The 21,695-nt window shown below is 38.7% G+C and overlaps 1 protein-coding gene across 1 annotated transcript; it reads left to right on the forward strand.

Moving 5' to 3' along the window:
• The first annotated feature begins 17,709 nt into the window (after positions 1-17,709).
• Positions 17,710-19,772, forward strand: LOC114536629. Its single transcript, XM_028557983.1, has 2 exons — positions 17,710-18,987; positions 19,062-19,772. The coding sequence occupies exons 1-2, from the start codon at positions 17,710-17,712 to the stop codon at positions 19,770-19,772; spliced, it is 1,989 nt and encodes a 662-aa protein (XP_028413784.1).
• Positions 19,773-21,695: the final 1,923 nt, after the last annotated feature.

Raw genomic sequence — 21,695 nt, forward strand, 5'->3', positions numbered from 1 at the left:
CCATCTTCGTTTGGACATTCACAAAAAAAGTGTACGTTAGAAAAATGTACAGACGTATTCTGTTGCGGCCAGGAGAAGCGTCATCCAGGGCAATTCAACAAACGCCGTCTTGATCAGGAGATTTCGAGGCAGGAAAAAGTTGTTTTGGAGGCCGAGGAAGAACTTAAAAGGCGAACGTCATCGGTCCAGATCGTGCAAAAATCTAAAACAAAACAAATTGAAAATAACCTCATTGATAACCACAAAGCTGATTATACTAACGAGCGGGGAAACCTTGACTGGAACTTAATTCGAAAACATACATTACTTATTGAAAACTATTGCAAAAAGCACATGAATGGCAAAATACCTGGAAAGCAATCTTTGTCGAACATTTTGAGGAAAGCCACCCAAGATTATAAGGAAAGCAATTACGGCAAAGCATTTGGGCGCTCCAAAAAGCGTAAAGGAAATCCAGCCAAAAAAACGTTAGAAGAACATGGCATTGATTTTCCTGGTGCGCCTCAAATATCATCAGATTCAGAGGATGAAGATTATTACGATCGCTTACCAGAGGTTGTAAGTAAGCAATCAACAGACTTGACGTCAAGAGCCATGCCACGAAATGTCGAGGAAGAAGAGAATCAGTTGGAATTAGCCTTACAGGCTAGCTTGCAAACAAAGAATTATGTTGTCGATGCAGATAGTTATCCTCAACGTAGCGCCATAAATCCAGCTGCAATGCCAATGGCAATGCCGATGTTCTCGTATGATTATCCTAGACCTAACTATAACAACTGCTATTCTGCATCCTTAGTGTCACCTTACTATAACTATAACTATAGTCAACATGGACAGTCTGGTGTTTATCAATTTAATGCCGGCGCAAGCACTATCACTAGTTCACAAGCCATATCAGTAAATGACGCTGATGAGATTGATACAGCTATAACATCCGTTTCAAATGATGCCAGCCCTGTATTTGAGGATACCACTACTACGGAAGCCGAATCTGTAGCAATGGCTTTACTGAATCTCAACAGAAAGGAATGAATCTATCCAGCATGTATATGTAAGTTTTATAAACATGCAGCTTGTATTGTTTCAAATTGTAACAATTGAACTGAACCGAAACTGTTATTTTTCAATTGTAACCTTTTATTGTTCAATTGTAACAATTGAACTGAACTGAGAATTTTACTGTTCTATTGTAACCTTACCTTGGCTTGTTTTAGGCTCAGCCTAGTTTGTTTTGTTTTCATAGCTCTAACAGACACTAGTCTTGTTAGACGTCCTACTTGCCATTTCACGTCATGGGACGTAAACAATACAGAGGCGGGCGAGTCCCAATTGACAGTCACCTCGAAAGCATAAATTAATTAAGGCAGATTTGCAATAATATTAGGCTGAATTTTTCGTTTGATTTTTTTTCAATGTGACTGATCAAGGGAATCCTCTCCGTCTTTAGTTTTCGAAGGAATATTAAATGAACACATTAGTTTTTCATATTTATTTAACTGATAACAATGTCAATTGTTGTAACATGCATTATTAGCCCTTATGAGGTTTTTACATTACTTATTACTTATAACTTACAAAGGCATGTATGGCCGGTTTGCCGAGTACTCTTGTCCCAAAAATTGGCGGTTGCCATTGTCATTGCTTGTCAAATTTTCGGGAAATATTATGTAAGCCAATGGTCCCCAAATTTTGTGACTAAGTGTTTGAGGTGCTCTCCAATGCCCGTTCTTTATATATATTGCTAAAATTTTCACATGAATATTGCATCGGTGGTTTGGACTTTCCCACGCAAGTATTAAGAACGCGTAGTTGGAAAACAACGACAACGTCGATATATATTCGTATTTCGAGTTTATATTAATGTATGTTTTCGTTTACAAACAATCATAGGAGAGAGAATATATGTCTAAAACAAACGTTTATTGTATAACGTTTGCTTCTATCTCTGGGCTCTTATACAAATAAATAATCAGTGTTTTTGTAGAACCCATGCATATCATTTGAACTTATGAAGTTAATTGCTTCATATATTGCCAACTTGATGTCATAGTGGACTACAGGAAGAAGGTCAAAATTCAAGGCATTTTTAACTTTCGAGAAAGCATGTTCCACAGGATTAAGATCAGGCGAATATATCGGTGTGTAGAGTAATTCTCATACCCATTTCATGAAAAATGTCCTCCAAGATTTCCCCACCTTCATAATGATGACAACTCAAATTATCCATGATCGTTCCAGGGAAATATCTCGTTGCGATATTCCCCCCATTTAAAACGATTTCATCGATAATGCCCTTCCTTAAGTCTGTGCTTAACGCTTTTCCACTTTCGTACGTCCTACCACGCTTACTAAGCGGCATGTTAAAATTAACTTAAGGTATAAACAATGTTTTTGTCCAGACTTTTGTGTAATTGTAATATTGTATCTGTGGATTTCGTAGTGATGATTTGAGTGACGTTTTTAGATATTAAAAATTTTCAACTGTTAACTCATTAGAACTGGCCAATCAAAACATACGCGTTTTATTGTTGGCTAATTTTATTCAGTAAACACTGTGCTGGCGAGTGGCAAAGTGTGCAGTAAATGTAAAAAAAAAATTAATATACAGCGTTTCTTATGTTGATAACAACCTGTGAATTGTTACGTTGGCAATAGGTGAACGTAACGTTAAGTAGGGTTGAACGTAACGTTGAGTATGGGTAAACGTCACGTTGACTGCGAGTAAACAACGATAAAAATTCGGCGCGCGGCGCGTTTGATTGCAAATAGCAGTAAGGGCATCGCTTAAACTTTTCGCACCTTTATTCAGTAAGTCTTTGCCTCATTTAGTTCAGTACGTTTGCAGTTGTCATTCTTTAGAGCATCGCCTACCCTTAAATACTTACCCAGCTTGACTTTCTTGAGCTGCTAAATAATTCATTTGCCATTTATATCCAGTTTAGACTTTAGTCAGGGGCAAGGCGAACGAGCTAGGAATTCGGGAGTGTTTTGTCATAATGATCAACTTTCCAGCCGCGCACAGAAACTACGTTTGGCCGCCTTCCATTCGAGCTGGTCATATGACTTAGTGATGACTTTCTGATAGCTTTCTTTTATGTGACTACGAGTTTTGATTGATGGCGAAAGCAAACAACAAGAGGGACTGGCGAATCTTCTACTCAGTCATAGTCGTTCCCGTAGTCACTGCTAATTGCTAAAGCTCCCAAAATGATAGAAATGTCGATCTCTGTCCGTCCGTCGTTCACAGTGGTTGAACCATGACAAATAACGGATGTTGGCACTCCTGGCCCGTGCCAACGGTTTCATCGACCTCGTGCCGCGTCAAAATTTCGAGAATTCGAAAATTAAGAAATTCGAGCAACGTTCAGCCGAAAATTCGGGCAAACTAAAAAAGAGTTACATGGATAGCCAGAATTTTGAAGCCAAATTTTCCAATATATATCACGTACGTGTATCCTTTTTGTCACTTTTGTCACTTTCTTGAAAGCACATCCGGCGCTTTGCCACGGAATCAGTTCTCTTGCCAAAGGTCACTATACATTCTTTCTCTAAGTCGTGGTTAAACGAAACAAAATGAAGTTTATTGTTACAAATCTGGTAAAAGTTAAAATTCTGGCACATTGTATATCAATCTGTCAAAAATCCGAAAGCTTTGCAGTATTAAATACTTACGTGATGTCACCATGCAAACGTACAAGAATACTGAATTACATTCTTTCAGGTATCGAATTAACTGACTTCGTATGACTTCGTCATATCAACGTCTCCGGAGCAATGTTACAAAACCAGTTCACATTTTCACCGCGTAAAATATTAAGGATTCAAACCTTCCCCAAAATAAATAAATAAAATTAAAATGAGGTTTTACAATATGTTTGTATATTAATGTCATAGAAATTAGGGCGGTATTCGTATTTCCTATTGCAATGCATGCACAAGCAGTCGCAGGTTTGACTCCCACCTTGGTCAAACTAATTTTTCAGCTTGCCCGGCTTGCTACTCAAAGTAAAACGATCACAATATTGATTTATAAACCTGAAAACAATCAGTTCATTGGTGTCCACCATGGGTGTGGTTGCTCAACTACTAAGAATGACGAAAGCTGAAAATCACGTGGTTCTTCACTCGTTGCAATTGCTGGTTGTTAAGTTGAGGTAGGGGTTTAACAACCAGAAATAACGAATGTTTCCACCATCCTTCAGACAAGGTTTTTCCCGATGTTAGCCGTTGATCGCAAATGAGTGTCAATCCCCATGTATCGCGATGTTTTGTTCTTCAAGATTAAAAATAACTGTGAATTATATGAACAAACACATTATTTCCTCTGTTTGACTAATTGGTGTTCGCCATACCAGTCTCAGGAGTAGTGTTGAAATGACTCCGGAGCAGTATTGTCGAGAGTTTGATTCCCACCGTGCACGGTCAAGCTGATTTTTCAGCTTGCCCGGTTCGTTACTCAAAGTAAGACGATCACAGTATTGATTCACAAACCTCACTCATAATTATACATTATCACCATCAAAACAATCATTTTGCACTGGCGATGCACTTGCTTCTTAATGAAATGTTCCTTCTCAGTCAAAATGTCGTCGGTGTTTTCAGTTGTTTGGTGATAGTGTTAAGGGTGTCAAGAACCGTTCTACCCCTGTTGTAATGTTTCGGTAGGATCCTCCAGCCCAGTCGCCCAGGACACTGGATTGAAGTCAAAACAATCCTTCGGGCACAATATCATCTAAGTTCCCAAATTTGGGTGATGATTTTAGTGGCGTTTAGCAGTATTTTAGTTGATGACTGAACCAGAAATTAAATAACCACCAAAAAACCCTCTAACGTGCGGTTTTTATCCCATGGAAGGCTTTTACGTAGTAATGTGGACATTAATCACGGTATTTCGTTGTCGTTGACCCCCTTTATATTTTATAAAATAGATTTCGTATATAGCTACGTTTTCGTCGGCGAAGTAATACAATAGTATCCCCCCCCCATCCCTAAATGTGCAGAGAATTTTGCACAAGAAAACCCATTGGTATTGATTGGATCAACCTGACTGAGGTTTAAATAATCGTTTTCATATTACAACACTAACAAAGACGCGAGTTCAATGAAGAAACTCGTACTCCCCTACCATTGATTGTGCGCACTACGTAAACAAAAACTCACATGAGCCTCCATTTCGGTCTGTGTTGTTTGTCTTTCATCGTCTGTTTTTTCTTCTTTTGAAACAACAAGTTTCCAAACAATTTTCCATTTGTGTGCATTGTGCATTCCCGCTCTAAAACCTCGTGCTCAATTTTTCTACATTCGCAAGCCAAATAAAGCAATTAATTTGTGTAAAACAATAGACAATTGGCCTTTGACGTCATTGAGGTGTTGAATTAAATAGACTTTGTCATCTCAACAACTCCTGAACGCAGAGTTGCAAAAAATGTTCATTTCCTATTGCGATGCATGCACATGCAGTATTTAGCGCCTTGAACCCAAAGCATTAGGTTGCAGGTTGAATTCCAACCGTGGTGAAGTTAATTTTTCAACTTGCGCGGTTGCTTACACAGAGGTTGAATAGAATAGAAGCTTTATTTATACAGGAGTCACAATCAGTAAATTACTGTTCTCCCAAGTGAACCTGTCTAATTACAAATTACCATTACTATTTATGAAACTATCATTATGACTAAACTATTTATAAATTTAAAGAGCTGTTTCTACTGATCAAAGTACTATTGCATATTAAAAGGATGTAGAATAATTAAATTAAATGTGAATATTAATAATAATATTGTATATATACTTGTAGTTTATATTAAATTAAGTACTAATATTAATAGCATACCTATAATTTATAACTATACTGAATTGAACAGTTAGGTTCCAAATAAGACTTTTACATCGTCTGGTAGGCTGTTTTATAACTTTGCCCCAGAATAGAGGAAAGTACGTTTCATGCATTCAGTCTTAGGCTTTGGGAGCTTAAGGTCATTTTTGTGCCTGGTGTTATAATTGTGTACATCTTCATGACGAACTAAACTGATGTTTACACCATCCATCTTTTCGTTTTGAAGAATATGCCAGAGTTTAGCCTTATGGAGCCTTCTTCGTTCCTCAAGTTCAACCCAGTTGAACCTTTTCAACAGGACTTCGGAGGATATTGTTTGATATGTCCCCGAAACTATGCGTGCGGATCTATTTTGTAGTCTTTGTAACTTTTTTGAGGAAGCCGTGTTGCAACTACCCTAAACCACATCGCAACAATCAAATATCGGTTAGATGGTTGTATTATAAACAAGTTTAGCTGTCTCAGTATTAATAAACCTAATTATATAAATTAATTAACAAAGTCTAATTCGCCTTAGAACTCCAATTCTGCGTGATGCTTTACAATACAGGTTGTCAACGTGGGGGGTCCAAGTGAAATTGCTATCAAGGATAACGCCAAGATATATAGAAGAACTGACTTTCTTGATTTTATGATCGTTTAAATAAAGTTCCAAAGGTTGGAACCGGCGAAGTCTTTGGCGCGTTCTGTTTTTGTTGGGTTTATATAACAAGGCCGTTATCTTCAAGCCATTGGGAGATTAATTTTAGATCAGTGTTTAGATTGTGCTCGATTTGAAAGCTATCTTTTCCAGTGATAAAAAGTGCCGTATCATCAGAAAACATGTTAATTTCCCCGTGCTTCACACAGTCTGGCAACGAGTTTATGTAAATTAAGAACAACAAGGGCCCCAACGCAGATCCTTGTGGGACACCACAATTAACTGGTTGAACGTCGGAAAGAACGCCATCATATACAACATGTTGGTTACGGTGAGACAGATATGAACCGAACCATGCATGTTCAGCTCCGGAGATTCCCATAAGCGAAAGTTGTTCCATAAGGATGGCATGTCGTACTGTGTCGAATGCTTTCGCAAGATCTAAAAATACGACTGCAGTAACACAACTATTATCCATACCTTGAAGCCACTTATCAGCTACTGATAAGAGAGCCGTGTTCGTTGAACGTTTGGTCCGAAAGCCGTATTGACATTTGTTTAATAACTTATGTTCCAAGAGGAACGCATACACTTGGTTGTGTACCTCTTTTTCAATGATTTTAGCAATAATAGGAAGGATTGATATTGGTCTGTAGTTCCCCACAAGATTTCGATCACCTGACTTGTATAATGGAGTAACTTTTGCAGTTTTCCATTCATATGGGAATACGCCAGCAGAAAGGGATAGGTTGTAGATGTATGTAAGGAATGGTGCAATAATCGAAGCAGATAATTTCAGCAAGCGACCTGGTATATTATCTAGTCCTGCAGCTTTATTTGTCTTAAGTTGCTTGAGTTGTTTTGCAATAGATTCTACTTCCAAGGGGTTAAAGTGAAACGTTCTGTTTTGTGAAAAGACTGTGCTTTGATTTATAAGCCTTGGTAACGATTTGCACAATTTAGAGCCAATAGTTGAAAAATACTCGTTAAAACAATTTGCTATTGTTGCTGCAGACATAGCTGATTCACCATCAGGTTGCATTACTTTGGGGGGGCATTTATTCTTATGAGGGATCAAACGTGTTCCAAACTATTTTCAACAATTCCAAACTAATTTTTTTTCCGCAAAATTAATGAAAAAAACCCAAAAAAATTCAAAGATTTAAATTTATGAAATCAAATTGGCGTTTTTTGCAGACAGTTTTTAGGGACTCTGCCAAAAACAAAATCTGAATTTCAGACACCTAAAACAAATCTGAGTTTTCCAAATTATACCGACAAATGATAAATTGGGAAGCTGCTGCCAAAAATTCAAAATCTTTTAATGTTAACCGACAAGCAATAAATTTGGAAGCTGAATTTCAGACACCTAAAACGGCTTTAGTCGGCGAAAATCTTATATATTAACCGACCTAAGATAAATTAAAGTATCTGAATTTCACACACCTAAAACGGTTTGAGTCTGCCAAAATCGTATATATTAACCGACCTGAGATAAATAAGGTATCTGAATTTCAGACATCTAAAACGGCTTTAGTCTGCGAAAATCTTATATATTAACCAACCTGAGATAAATTAAGGTATCGGAATTTCAGACACCTAAAACGGCTTTAGTCTGCGAAAATCTTATATATTAACCGACCTGAGATAAATTAAGGTATCTGAATTTCAGACACCTAAACGGTTTGAGTCTGCCAAAATCGGATATATTAACCGACCTGAGATAAAGAAGGTATCTGAATTTCAGAAACCTAAAATCGTTTCAGCCTGCCAAAAATTCAAAATCTCATGTTAACCGACAAGCGATAAATTTGGAAGCTAAATTTCAGACGCCATAAACGGTCTAAGTTTGACACAAATCTGCTATAAACAATTAAATGTCCTGAGATTGAAGGCTGAATTTCAGTTTGTACTGTCACCGATCGTGTACTGAAATAAAAAGCACTTTTTCAGAGTGTAGCCCAATTTCAGAAAAATATTGGTTTGACTGTTTGTTTAAATCATATGTGCATAATTCATAAATCAAATGCATCTAAGCAGAGATGAGATTTTAGAGCCAAATTTTAGTCCGTGGTCAACGTTTTATGGATTTCAACAGCAGACACCTAAAACGGCTTGATTCTGTTAAAATCTTATTTATCAACCGACAATGCATGCAGCGAAACCGACCAGTGAAAAATTGGGTAGCTGAATTCCAGAACCTAAAGCGACTTGAGTCTGCCAAAATTTAGCTTACCTGCAGACCTTCACATCACCACCAAAATACTAAAGTCAAATGCAAAGAATCATATATATAGAATTATGTAATTAGTTACATAAAAACATTTATAAAACAACAAATTAACGGGTGGTGACTAAAAAAGTGGACAAATTTATTCATAATATTTTTGCATAATTAAATGGTGTAAGGGCAGTTTTGAAGCCTGGGACGAAGGCTTGGTTACCTTAGTTAAATTTGTCATGGGTTAGATACCCTCATCATATCAAATGTATCATGGACGGACTGAGTTTGAAACACAGGAAGGAACTTGTTTTGAACTTTTACAAGGTTCATCGTGATAAGGGTGTTGCATATACAGTAAAGCACTTTAATAGGCAAGGAATAGCACGGAGCAGTCTATATAAAATTATCAAAACCTTTCAAGTAAGAAAAACAACTGAAAGGAAGGTTGGTAGTGGACGAAAAGCAGTGAAATTAACACCTGCAAAGAGGAAGAGGTTAGTGAAGGCTGCAACAGACAAGAAGGGGGTGTCCCAAGCAAAACTGGCCCAAAAATTTGGAGTGGACAAGTCTTACGTTCAGAAAGTGCTAAAGAAAGAAGGATGCAAAAGTTATAAGAGAAAAAAAGCACCAGATTGCACTAAGGAAAAAGAAATGAAGCAGAAAAGGTGCTGCAGAAAACTGATCAGAACTGTGCTGACACCTTCTTCAAGTGTGAAAGTTGTTATGGATGACGAATCATATTTTACATTTGGTCATTCTCAAATTCCTGGGAATGATAGATTTTATACAAAAAATAAAGAAGAAACGCCATCTGATGTCAAGTATTTCGAAAGGAAAAAATTTGAGCCAAAAATTCTTGTCTGGTTAGCAATCAGTGAACATGGCCGCAGCGAACCCTTTTTTGTCCCAAGCAAAGGCAACATCAATGGCAACATTTACCGAAAAGAGTGTATTGAGCGTCGTTTGATACCATTTTTGCAACAGCATCATGCAGATGGGGATTATATCTTTTGGCCAGATCTTGCTTCGTCACACTATGCCAAAGATACAGTTGCTCTTCTGGAGGAGGAATATATTCATTTTGTCCAAAAAAGAGACAACCCTCCAAACGTACCACAGCTTCGACCAATCGAGAATTTCTGGGGTATTTTGAAATCACAGGTGTATAATGGTAGCTGGGAGGCAAAAACAATGAATCAGCTAAAGTTGAGGATTAAAAAATGTCTTCGTGAACTTGACTGGAATGTTGTCCAGAGTATGATGTCATCGATCAAGATAAAATTGAGAAAAGCGGCGGACACATCGCCCAGAACACTTTTGTAAAATAATTCTCATAAAATTAAAATCAATGGTTGAGTGCTAGCATACTTAATGTGTTTCTCGTCTGTAAACTTTTATCAAGTCTCGCTTATTGAATTTGTCCACTTTTTTAGTCACCACCCGTTACACATGCATTGTCATTTGCAATTGACACAAATTTTGCGCAATACGTTCCTTGCTTCCTCTTCATTGGGTGTTAAACATAGAACATTCCTTCCTTTCTTCATAGCTGCAGCAGCTACAGCAACTGAAACAGTCATAAAAATAGATCAATTTAGTTGAAATGTTATACTGCATAATATTTAATTATGTTTTTTACGGGAAACTACTTTAAAATATACTGCGCGAATAGGTGAATAAACTGAAGGAAGAAAGCTAGTGATCCAATGATAGTGTGAAGTTTCATAGTGGGACACAACTAATCAACCTTATCCTTTTAGCTCCCATATTGAAAAAGTTTCAATTTTGCATTAACAAGAAAGTTTCTCGAAATTTTTGTCAACTTGACGAAAAGCCTAATTAACATTTAAATAAGAAAAAAAATTGTCTAAATAAAGTTTAAAGCGCTGAGGTAGTTGAATGAACCACTACGAACAGAATGACCTTCACCACTCAGAAAGTTTATACTCTGACTAGCCATCTGACTATCTGACTAGATGATTGACTATGTCCTATCTGACAAGATGATTGACTATTGACTATATATAGGCTATTTGTGTTATTGTTGGGCTTAAATGTAGAAATGAATAATTACTTCGCAGGGCCCGCAGGGTTTGCAGGGCCCAAATAGCCGTTTCACCGCCCTATCATTCATTTTTTAATCTTTGGCCCTATCTTATATACGCCCTGATTCAATTAAAGGCATGCACTTATAGTCTCAAACTCGAATTATTATCGCCCCGTCGTAAAATAGGTGGTTTCTGAGGGCCGAGGCGCTATTCCTTGTTTTAGGAAAGCTCGCACGAGCATTATCATAGACTGTCAGAATTCTATCATTGCTGCCGCAGCGAGCGAGCTTGACGCGAGCGAGCAAGGCAGCATATCCTAACTTAGAATTGGGGGCGCAAATCAAAATTTGTCTTTGGCGCATTGCATGACGGTACCGGTGGCAGGGATGAAGGAACATATTTTATTTTGGGGGTGGCTGAATTTAAGTTCCGGCCATAGTTGACACGCTGAGAGCATATGTTATGTAGCGTGAGAGAGAAATAATTTACATTCACCTGAACACAATGTAGGGTATTTCTTTTGTATTTTAGCAGGCGAACAGCAATTTGACGACCTTATTGTTACACGTTTGTGAAATTCTTTCATGTATTTTGGGGAGGGCTTCGATTTTTACCTTGCGCGGTGCGGTGCGTGATACCACGTGTATGGTATATAATTTATATTGTGAATAAAGGTGAAAACGTGCTTTGGAACATTGTATTAGCGTATTAGGGTGCCAGTAGATTTTCGATATAAACGAAACATAATACTCTTGTCACCTGCGGTGATAATTTTTGACCCATTGCATGTTAGAGTTCGGTGTCATACCATTCCACGTGTTGGCTGCATAAACTTTGGCGAATTTATTTCGAAGAAGAGAAACTATTTCGGTGAGTTTTTTTTCACTTTTTTGTAATTAAGTTCATATTTATTCAATGTTTTATTCATATTTAACTGTTCTTTTATATTTTATAGGTTGATATTTTAGACAGAAGGTGAAATTCTACGTTTTGGCTACATATTATAGTACTATTAGAAGTATAAGGTATTTTGGTGAGTTTTTTACTGTCGAGTTCCTTTTTATTCGATATTTTATTCATATTGTTAAACGATATACTTCACTATGGGCTTTTAGCTTTTTATGCCGAATTATGACTTAAATACTGGGATAGTGCATTTATTTGAGCGATCATTGAATATATCATTAAAAATTGCGTCTGTTTTGTGTGTTTAGCGCGCGGCGTTTATTAACTGTTCATTTATTTTTTCCAGGTTGATATTTTGGTCCGAAGGTGAGGCTTCAACTCTTGTTATATAATCGAGTCTTTGTTCTCAGTTGCATCAGTAATTGAATGCATTGAGTTGGGAAATTTTGTCAATCATCTGTCATCAGTTGCTGACTCTTCTGTTTTGGTGCTGTATTTGCGCCTCGTTTTTGTGTCTTGTTAAGACACTCACTAGATCATCAAAGGTTTATTTCATGTGTGTTTTTGTATCTCATTGGATTCGTCGTATCCGTTACAGCAAAAGATGATTGACACGGAAGAACTGCGTTTAACAGAAACAACATTTTCATAACGTTTTAATAACTATATCGAGCGATTTAAAAAGATGATTGACAAATTTAAATTCTGTTGGGGGCTACGTTGCATAAAAAACAATTTATTGATAGGTTTTGTAGAACATTTCTGTTCTGGAACAATATTGTTTTTGTCATTTTCCTTAAATAATGATAATAAGCTGAGGCTAAACACTTTGTACTATATTTTATATTTCCAATCTCTTCTTGAACGTAAAAAAATTTTACGGTGGTTGTGATTTCTGTTCTTCTAAGTTTAATGTTTTCATTGCATGACGACAACGGCTTACTCACAGGCAGCACTCCCTACCCTATGGGTACTCTAGTTTATACTATGTAACCTGAAGATAGAAATCTGGTAAACATTTAAAACTATAAACCTATATATTTCAGTCAGACTGCTCAATATGGAGTTTTATAAACTATAACAGTCCATTATTACTAAACCTTGGCTTTAGTCATATTAATTGATGAGTGTATACTTCATAATAAAAATTGAATTTCAACGATTATGTCACGGCGTGCGTTTTTAATTTAGTATATGACTTGTGAACGCTAAGCGAGGGCTAAGTAAACCTCGCTAGGAGATTTTACTTGTAGTTCAACTATATCAGATATTGCACTTCAAGGCAATGACACGCCATAAAGCGCGATTAGGCGCTGGACTATAGTGAGTGGGGGAAGAGTATTTTAAAAATCGCTTTACTGTATTTTTATTCAACTGGTGCCAATATGGTTATCAATTCCTTACAACAAACATATAAAACTAGGACTCGAAAGGTCGCTGGTGCACGCAGCATATCATTTCAGCAGGTATATTACCCTTTAATACATAATATTATCTTTATATTAATCACAGTAAGAAACTCAAACAATTAAAAATCATACCTTTACAGCTACGCCATTCTTAACTTTTCCCACTTCAGCGCGCAGAACATGCGAATACTCTATATTATTTTTGGAATGCCGAATACCGTTGACAAAAACGTACGCTTTGTCCTCATTTACTCGAATTGACCATTTGAAAGAAGGCATTTTTTAAAATACTGTTTGTTGACTGCTGAATAAACCTTGCTGAACAAAACTGCTGGTGTATTTGGCAGAGGGAATATAGAGTATATTTTGGCAAGGTTTTATAGCGTCAAACAAGGTGATAGCGTCAAACGAGGTGTTAGCGTCATACAAGGTGATAGCGTCCATAAAAGCCAGTTCGCCTATCGGTATTGGCTTCAGCAGACAGCAGTGACCATGAGAACACGAGGAGTCCGCAAAGTGGTAAGAGATCAAAAATAAGCAATCTGTATAATTGAATATAGTATATGAACTATAGTCTATATCTACACAATTTTTATGATGATATTTAGTGACGAGCTTTCCTGGGGATTTTACGACTCCTGCATGTTCTCTCACAGCTATCTAGCCTGTATTCTTCGCCTGTTGGAATTGGACTTAGCAGCAGTGACAACGAAATCACACTAAGTCCGCTAAACGGTATGATATGTTACATTTCTACATGTCTAAATATAAAATTAAGATTAGAAATATATATTCACCTGTATATCGACAAACGTTGTAATAATTTATTTTGTTCGGCATTTTCTGCTAGTCGCAAAAAATTCGCCATATCCATACACACCGGACGCTATTCAATAACGCGACGCGATTTTCACCGATCCATAAGTTTAATAGTAATTTAAATTTTGTATATTTTAGACGCGCTGTAACATTTTAAGTTATTTGCATTCATGTATGTTATATTGTTATACTATTTATTACATCGGTTAACTCGTTATACATATATGCATACAATTTGTCGCCCGTCGGCCTTACATGCGCTTCCAAGTTTTAACTAGCGTCGCGCGCGCGTATACAAACAAGAAAACAATAAGATATGAGAAACATCCTTAAACTTTCAGCTATATAGCTTGCTTCTAAGTCTATAATTTGCAGCGTTTAATCAACAATGTCAATGATTTTACATTTTAGCCCAATCGCCTGTTAAACGTAGGAGAATGTTTCATGCATTGTGACGCCATATACCGTAATGCGCACCTGGCATATTATATAGTAATCACTGGACTGAACTTTACTTTCTTTATAAAATTTTTAAAATCCTCGTAATTTTCGCACTAATGTAGCAAGTATGATTATCGTTTTGTAAGAGTAAAGTTTAAATTCGTTGTCATCACGGTCCTTCGGACACAATATCATCCGAGTTGTGAAATTTTGGGTGATGATTTTAGTGGTGTTCAGCGGTGTTTTAGTTCATGACTGAATCAGAAGTTAAACCACCAACACCGAACACCCCTCTCACGTGCGGTTTTTATTCCGTTGAAGGCTTCCACGTGGTAATATGGACATTAATCTGGGTATTTCGTTGTTGTTGATCCTCTTTATATTTCAAAACATAGATTTCGTATATAGCTACGTTTTCGTCGCCTTTTACGGCGAATGAATCGGCGAAGTGATACAATAGTATCCCCATCCCCCATTCCTAAATATGCAGAGAATATTGAACAAGAAAACTCATTAGCATTGATTGGATCAACCTGACTCGGGTTTAAATAATCGTTTACATATTACAACATAACAAGACGCGAGTTCAATGAGGAAACTCGTACTCCCCTTACCATTGATTGTGCGCACTACGCAAACTAAAACTCACATGCATGAGCCTCCATTTCGGTCTGTGTTGTTTGTCTTTTCATCGTCTGTTTTTTCTTCTTTTGAAACAACAACTAGTTGGCAAACAATTTTCCACTTGTGTGCATTGTGCATTCCCGCTCTAAAAGTTCGTGCTCAATTTTTCTACATTCGCAAGCCAAAAAAGCAATTAATTTGTGTAAAACACTAGACAATTACGTTGCGTACGTGGTCTGTGACGTAATTGAGGTGTTGAATTATATAGACTTCGTCATCTCAACAACTCCTGAACGCAGAGTTGCAAAAATTGTTCATTTCCTATTGCAATGCATGCACAAGCAGTATTTAGCGCCTCGGACCCAAAGCATCAGGTTGCAGGCTGAATTCCAACCGTGGTCAAGTTAATTTTTCAACTTGCTCGGTTGCTTACACAGAGGAAGCCGATCACAATATTGATTCATAAAATGATACACATGCATTATCAACATGAGAATAATCATTTTGCTATAGCGATGTACCAGCTACTTAATGAAATGCTCTTACTCGGTCAAAATATCGTCGGTGTTTTCAGTTTTTTGGTGATAGTGTTAAGGGTGTGAAGCACTGTTTTTCCCCTGTTGCAGTTTTTCGGTAGGATCCTCCATCCAGTCGCGCAGGACATCGGATTGAAGTCGAAACAATCCTATCGGCTATCGCACTGGTGATATTGCTGCCTCATCAAGGTTGTTAGAACTACACGTGGACACCTTAAGTAAACAATTATGTATTCACTCTCCCGGATGTAAAAAACGTTCGTCGTACGTTTTAGAAGCTTTTGCTGTTATTGAAACGATTTTTGTTTAAGAGAAATAAATGAAAAAATTTAATGTTTGCCGCAATATGTCATTTAATGTAATTGGTGGGAACATTAAATGGTCTTTCGTAACCGGATTGAAACAGTAGTTACAGTACTTATCGAGGATGGCTACATTTAAACACTATTGATGGTGTGCAAGATGGTGTTTCTGAGGTGCAAGAAGGCGTTTCTGAGCAATCGTTGCAGCATATTGGCCAAACTAAGGGTAGTTTGGAGACTGCTGGTATCAGAAGCAAACGTTCTGTGCTGAAACGACGAATTACAACGACCTTGAGTAAGTTAGACAAACTTTTGTTAGAAAATTGTGGAAAAACCGTGATAAAAGGATATGTTAACAATTTAATGGTGTATTTAAAGGAAGCTGAAGCTTTAAATGATCATCTTCTCACGCTTGTACAAGAAAATGAACACGAATCTGTACTCTTTTGGTACGAGGAGCAACTAGAGAGAGTAGAAGACGCAAAATTAACGGCCGAAAATCACTTAGATGAACGAAAGCTCGAAGAAGTTTCAGTGGCTGGAACTTCCGCAGCAAAAAATGTTCCTAGTGTATGTTTACCATCAGTGCATTCTTCCAGTGTCTCGTCCAGTTCAAAAGCAGCAGAAACTCGTGCTAAAGCTGCTGCAGCTGAACTTAAAGCGAAACAGTTAGAAGAGGAAGAGAAATTAAGAAAGGAAGAATTGGAAAGGCAGCTGGAACTCGATGAAAAGGTAGCAAAGGCGAAGGAAATGGCTGAAAGAGCACGTCTAGAAGCAGAAGAACGACGAAAGGTCCAAGAAGCAAGAAATGAGGCGATTCGTTTGCATGCTGAAGCTGAGATTCTTGAAAATGCCAAAGATCCTGAGAGTTTGGAGAATAGACTAAATGATTTTGCTGGTGAGTTTGAAAATAAAGATGTTTTGCAAGAAGTTGCAAAGAGTGAAGAGCGATTGGCAAAGCATTCCAGTCCAATGGAAAAGTCACCAAATACTTCTTGGATAGCACAAGTAAGTCAGAGTAATCCTATGGTTAGTGGTAACGATGCCCCTACCGTTAAAGTCCAGTCAACTCGTGGTAATTTCCCTAAGCTACAGCTGACTAGTTTTGATGGTGATCCTCTTCGATGGCCAGATTGGTCTTCTATGTTTAAGTCCATTATTCATGATTCAAGTATTTCCCAAAATGCAAAAATGCATCACCTCCAAATTTCAGTCTCTGGGAAGGCAAAGACTGCAATAGAAGGCTATGGGTATGCTGGGGAATCATATGGTAAAGCATTGGAAGAACTTGATTCTAGATTTGGAAAACCCTCTCTGATAGTGAAAACAACCCTTGATAAGCTGAGAACCTGTAATCGAGTACAAGATGATAACCCTCCGAGTGTTCGTAGTTATTCTGACCTTGTGTCATCGACAGTTTGGACTTTTACAAGACTTGGTTATGATAATGACTTATCTGCACAGTCCAACCTTTTCCTTGCTACCCACAAACTGTCAAAGGAACTGTTTGTAAAATGGAAGGAACATGTCAAATCTAAAAGCCTGCAACATCCCACCCTGACCCAATTTGCTAGTTGGCTAAAGGATCGGGCAGAAGTTTACAATGAATGCCATGCAAAGTTACCTTTAGGGTATAACAAGTTTAGCAAAACCAAAACCCCGCGACGAGGTGATGGTAAGAACCAAGAATCAGTCTTGTCATGTATCATGATGGATGGAATCCAACACGACCTTACCAGTTGTCTTAAATTTTTGGCCTTGAGTGTGGATGATCGTGTAAAGCAAGTGAAAAGGCATAAACTTTGCTTTTGTTGTTTGGGAAAGCAGCATTGGTAAAAAGAATGTACCTCTCGCAAGCAATGCTCCTCAGAAGGTTGAACACGCTATCATCACAAGTTCTTGCATAAAGAGCCGCCTAAACCCCAAGATGACAGAACAAAGGGACCTGATGGTGGTCAATCCAGACAAGAAAACGTTAGCGCAGCATCTGAGCACACCAACCCACTGCCACGGTCGCTTGTACACTATTGCAATGTTAGATAATGATAGTACTTGTAGTCTGGTTCTAGCAAGTACTGCAGACAAGCTTAGTCTTGAAGGCTTGCAGGAGCGAATAGTCTTGAATGGGATTCAAGGACAATCTGAACTCATTTCCAAGCGAGTAAACATGCAAGTCAGCCGAGTCAACAAAGTTTCACCACGCTATGATGTCAGTAGCGCGTTAGTAGTGGACTCGTTAAATGTTCCGCAGAAAAGTATCAATTTAACAGATTTGAAATCCAAGTGGTCTCATCTAAAGGACGTGGATATTGTTGAAGCAAATGGTTATGAAGTTTCAATGCTCATTGGCAGTGACTGTCTGGATATCATTCTTCCAATCGAAACAAGAATTGGCCCGAAGGGAACTCCAGTTGGTGTTTGCACAAAGCTTGGGTGGACAATAACCGGTCCTATGCCAGAACATGTTCGAGATTCTGAAACCATCCTTTCCATACATGTCCCACCACCAGATGAGGAACTCCATAACAAAGTGAAGTTTTGGTGGCGCACGGAAGAGTTTGGTTGCAAATACGACATAGATACCCAACGTTCGATTGAAGATGAACAAGCTATGCGCTTCTTGGAGGAGACGACGAAAATAGTTGGCGGAAGATACGAGGTGGGACTCCTTTGGAAGGATAAGCACTCTACCATGCAAGAAAATCGGCATGTTGCAGAGCAGCGGCTAAAGCTACTAGACAAACGTCTTCAAAGAGACCCAGATTTGGCTGAAGCCTACAAGAAAACGATTGAGAGTGATATGAGCAATGGATATATCAGACAGTTGTCGGAAGAAGAAGCTGCGGCGCGTGTGAGTAAACAGTGGTATCTACCGCATCACCCAGTTCTCAACCCCAATAAACCAGGAAAGGTACGGCGGGTTTGCGATGCTGCGTCAAAGCTCAATGGTTCCTCCCTGAATGATCATCTGATTGCAGGACCTGATTTACTGAACTCTCTTATCGGTGTTTTCATGCGATTTCGGGAGGAGAAAATTGCCCTGTCGGCAGACATTGAAGCTATGTTCAATCAAGTAGCTGTTCCAGAGGATGATCACGCCAAGTGCTCACCGACCTGTTCCAACTACGCTCTTCTTCGGAATGCCAAGGACAATAGTCAGTTGTATCCAGAGACTGCTGCAGCCATCGAACGAACCTTCTATATGGTGATTTCTTTAAGTCGATGGAAACCGTGGCGAGAGCTGTAAAAATCTTCAATGAATTGGTTGATCTGTGCAAGAGAGGGGAATTTCGTTTGACGAAATGGATTTACAATGACCGTGATGTGAGCATTCCCGAGCCTGAAAGAGCCGCCTCAGTTAAAGCAATCAATGAGTATACAGCTATGCCCACCGAACGTGCGCTTGGTGTTGGTTGGGACACGCAGCGAGATCGTTTCGTGTTCAAAGTGAAAAGAGGAAACCCGGCAATCACTCGACGTCAAGTTCTGAGTCTCATTGCCTCGTTATTCGACCCCCTTGGATTTCTTGCACCCTTTCTAGTAAGGGCAAAGATAATCCTGCAACGAATCTGGCAGTTTGGCATTGGCTGGGATGATTGTTTGCCTCAAGGCATAACTACAAATTGGAAAGACTGGGAACGTGAACTTAGTATGCTTGCTGACTTCTCTGTTTCCAGATTTTACCGTCAAATCGATGATAAGCCGATCACAATTCAACTACATGTTTTTGGAGACGCAAGCGAACTTGCCTTCTGCTCCGTGGTATACCTCCGCTTCACGTATGGTGATGGATCGGCAAGTGTGTCCTTTGTTATAGCGAAGACCCGGGTAGCTCCAAAGAAGCAATTGAGTATCCCTAAGCTAGAATTACAAGCAGCAGTTCTCTGCACGAGATTAGCAAGTGTGAGAGCCGATGGCTCACTGGTCCAGATTATCTACGAGAAGAAGAACAAGCATGGCCGGAGGATAAAAGGACCAAATCAGTATTGAATGAAAGTGAGTTACCCAAGGATGAGAACGTATTGGACGTCCAATGGTCAAGCAAAGTTTCAACGGAAAAGAATACGGAAATTTTGAATCTGGCCAAGTATTCTAACTATTTCTGTGCAGTTTCAGTTGTGGCATATATGCTACGGTTCGTCCGCAACTGTAGAATGGTGAAGACCACAAGATCGATTGGACCTCTCACAGTTCTGGAAATCGAGCAAGCGAAAACCGCATTAATTCAACAATCGCGAGGGCAGTCATCCCCTGCCGAAGTTGCGGCCTTAGAAAAAAAAAGGATCCATTTCAAGTAAAAGCAAGCTCGTTTCGTTAGCGCCGTTTATCGATGAAGACGGACTAATCCGTGCTGATAAAGCTAAAATCCCGTTCACCGCTCGCCATCCCATTATCTTAGCATCCGACAGTGAGCTAACTCGATTGATCGTGATGGACTGTCATGAAAGGCTCGGTCATGCAGGAGTAGATAACGTCAGAAATGAACTTAGACAGAGGTTTTGGATTCTTCGATGTAAAGGCACAGTTAGGAAATTCCTCTACCAGTGTTCATTGTGTTAGAAACGTCGTGCTCAACCAAGTCAACCGAAGATGGCAGCTCTGCCTCGAGATCGTTTGTTGGTCGCCCCCCCGTTTACTAACGTCGGTGTGGACTACTTTGGACCGCTAGAAGTTGTTTACCTGAGGAAAAGAATGGAGAGTTACGGATGCCTTTTCACGTGCTTGGTCACACGAGCGATTAATTTGGAAGTCGCGTTTTCACTCGAAACGGATTCCTTCATTATGTGCTTACGACGAATCATAGCTCGTAGAGGTAACCCAAAGATGATTCGCCTAGACAACGGGACAAACTTTGTTGGGGCCGATCGGGAGCTCCGGGAGTGCATAGGAAGATGGAATCAGGATCAAATCTCGAAAGTCCCTACTCAGAAAGGCATTCAATGGCTGTTTAACCCCCCAGCAGCTCCCCACATAGGGGGAGTTTGGGAGAGATTGGTACGTTCATGTAAGAGAGCGCTGAACGTCGTGTTGAAGAATCAAGTGGTGACAGACGAAGTGCTAACAACAGTTCTGGCTGAAGTGGAGTTCCTTGTGAATAGTCGTCCTCTTACTGAAGTAAGCTCAGACGTGAATGGATGGCAAGCCATCACTCCTAACCACTTCCTTCTGGGAAGAGCCAGTGTTAACTTACCACCTGGGGTGTTTCAAAATAAGGAAATCTCGAGTCGTAAACGCTGGAGACAAGCGCAGGTTGTCGCTTTGCACTTTTGGAAGCGCTGGATTAAAGAATATTTGCCCTGCCTCTTGCAAAGAAAAAAATGGCACGAAGATTCCGATGGTTGTCCAATACTGTTGCAAGCATACGGGTCGTTCGTTTCGTAATTTTTTTTATACGGATGGTAAAGTGGTTTAGGCATTTCTATTCGTTAGAAGTAAGCAACCATTCGCACCATTGGTATTGAATAGACTCTTAGTTTACGATCCGTAAATAGACTATGTCGACTCGTAAACGCATTTTGTCGACTAGAACATGAGGCATGGAAACTAGCGTGTGTCTAAGGCGTAAACAGCTGTATCCCCAAAAAGACTGTGTCCATACAAAAATGTTCTATAGAATATTCCATTAAAATTCTCTACTGAATATCCTATAGAATATTCTAAGGGATTTTGGAACCTATTCTATGGAACGTTTTACAACATGTTCTATGGCACCTTTAATAGAATATTCTATAACATATGCCATGTTTTATAGAATATTCAATAGAATATCCATCAGAACATTCATTAGAATGTTCTATAGAATACTGGTATTCTATGGAACATTCTAACACATATTCTATGATATTCTATGGAACATTCTAACACATATTCTATGAAATGTTCCATAAAATATTTTCAATCTATGGAATATTC

The sequence above is a fragment of the Dendronephthya gigantea genome, unplaced genomic scaffold (genome assembly GCF_004324835.1).
Source record: "Dendronephthya gigantea isolate DGI-Jeju-01 unplaced genomic scaffold, DenGig_1.0 000141F, whole genome shotgun sequence".
NCBI classification, from domain to species: domain Eukaryota; kingdom Metazoa; phylum Cnidaria; class Anthozoa; order Malacalcyonacea; family Nephtheidae; genus Dendronephthya; species Dendronephthya gigantea.

Coding starts and splice junctions, on each gene's coding strand:
- LOC114536629 (XM_028557983.1), top strand. CDS start 17,710: ATGACAGAACAAAGGGACCTGATGGTGGTCAATCCAGACAAGAAAACG. Junction 18,988..19,061: donor TCGAACGAACCTTCTATATG/GTGATTTCTTTA, acceptor GATCTGTGCAAG/AGAGGGGAATTTCGTTTGAC.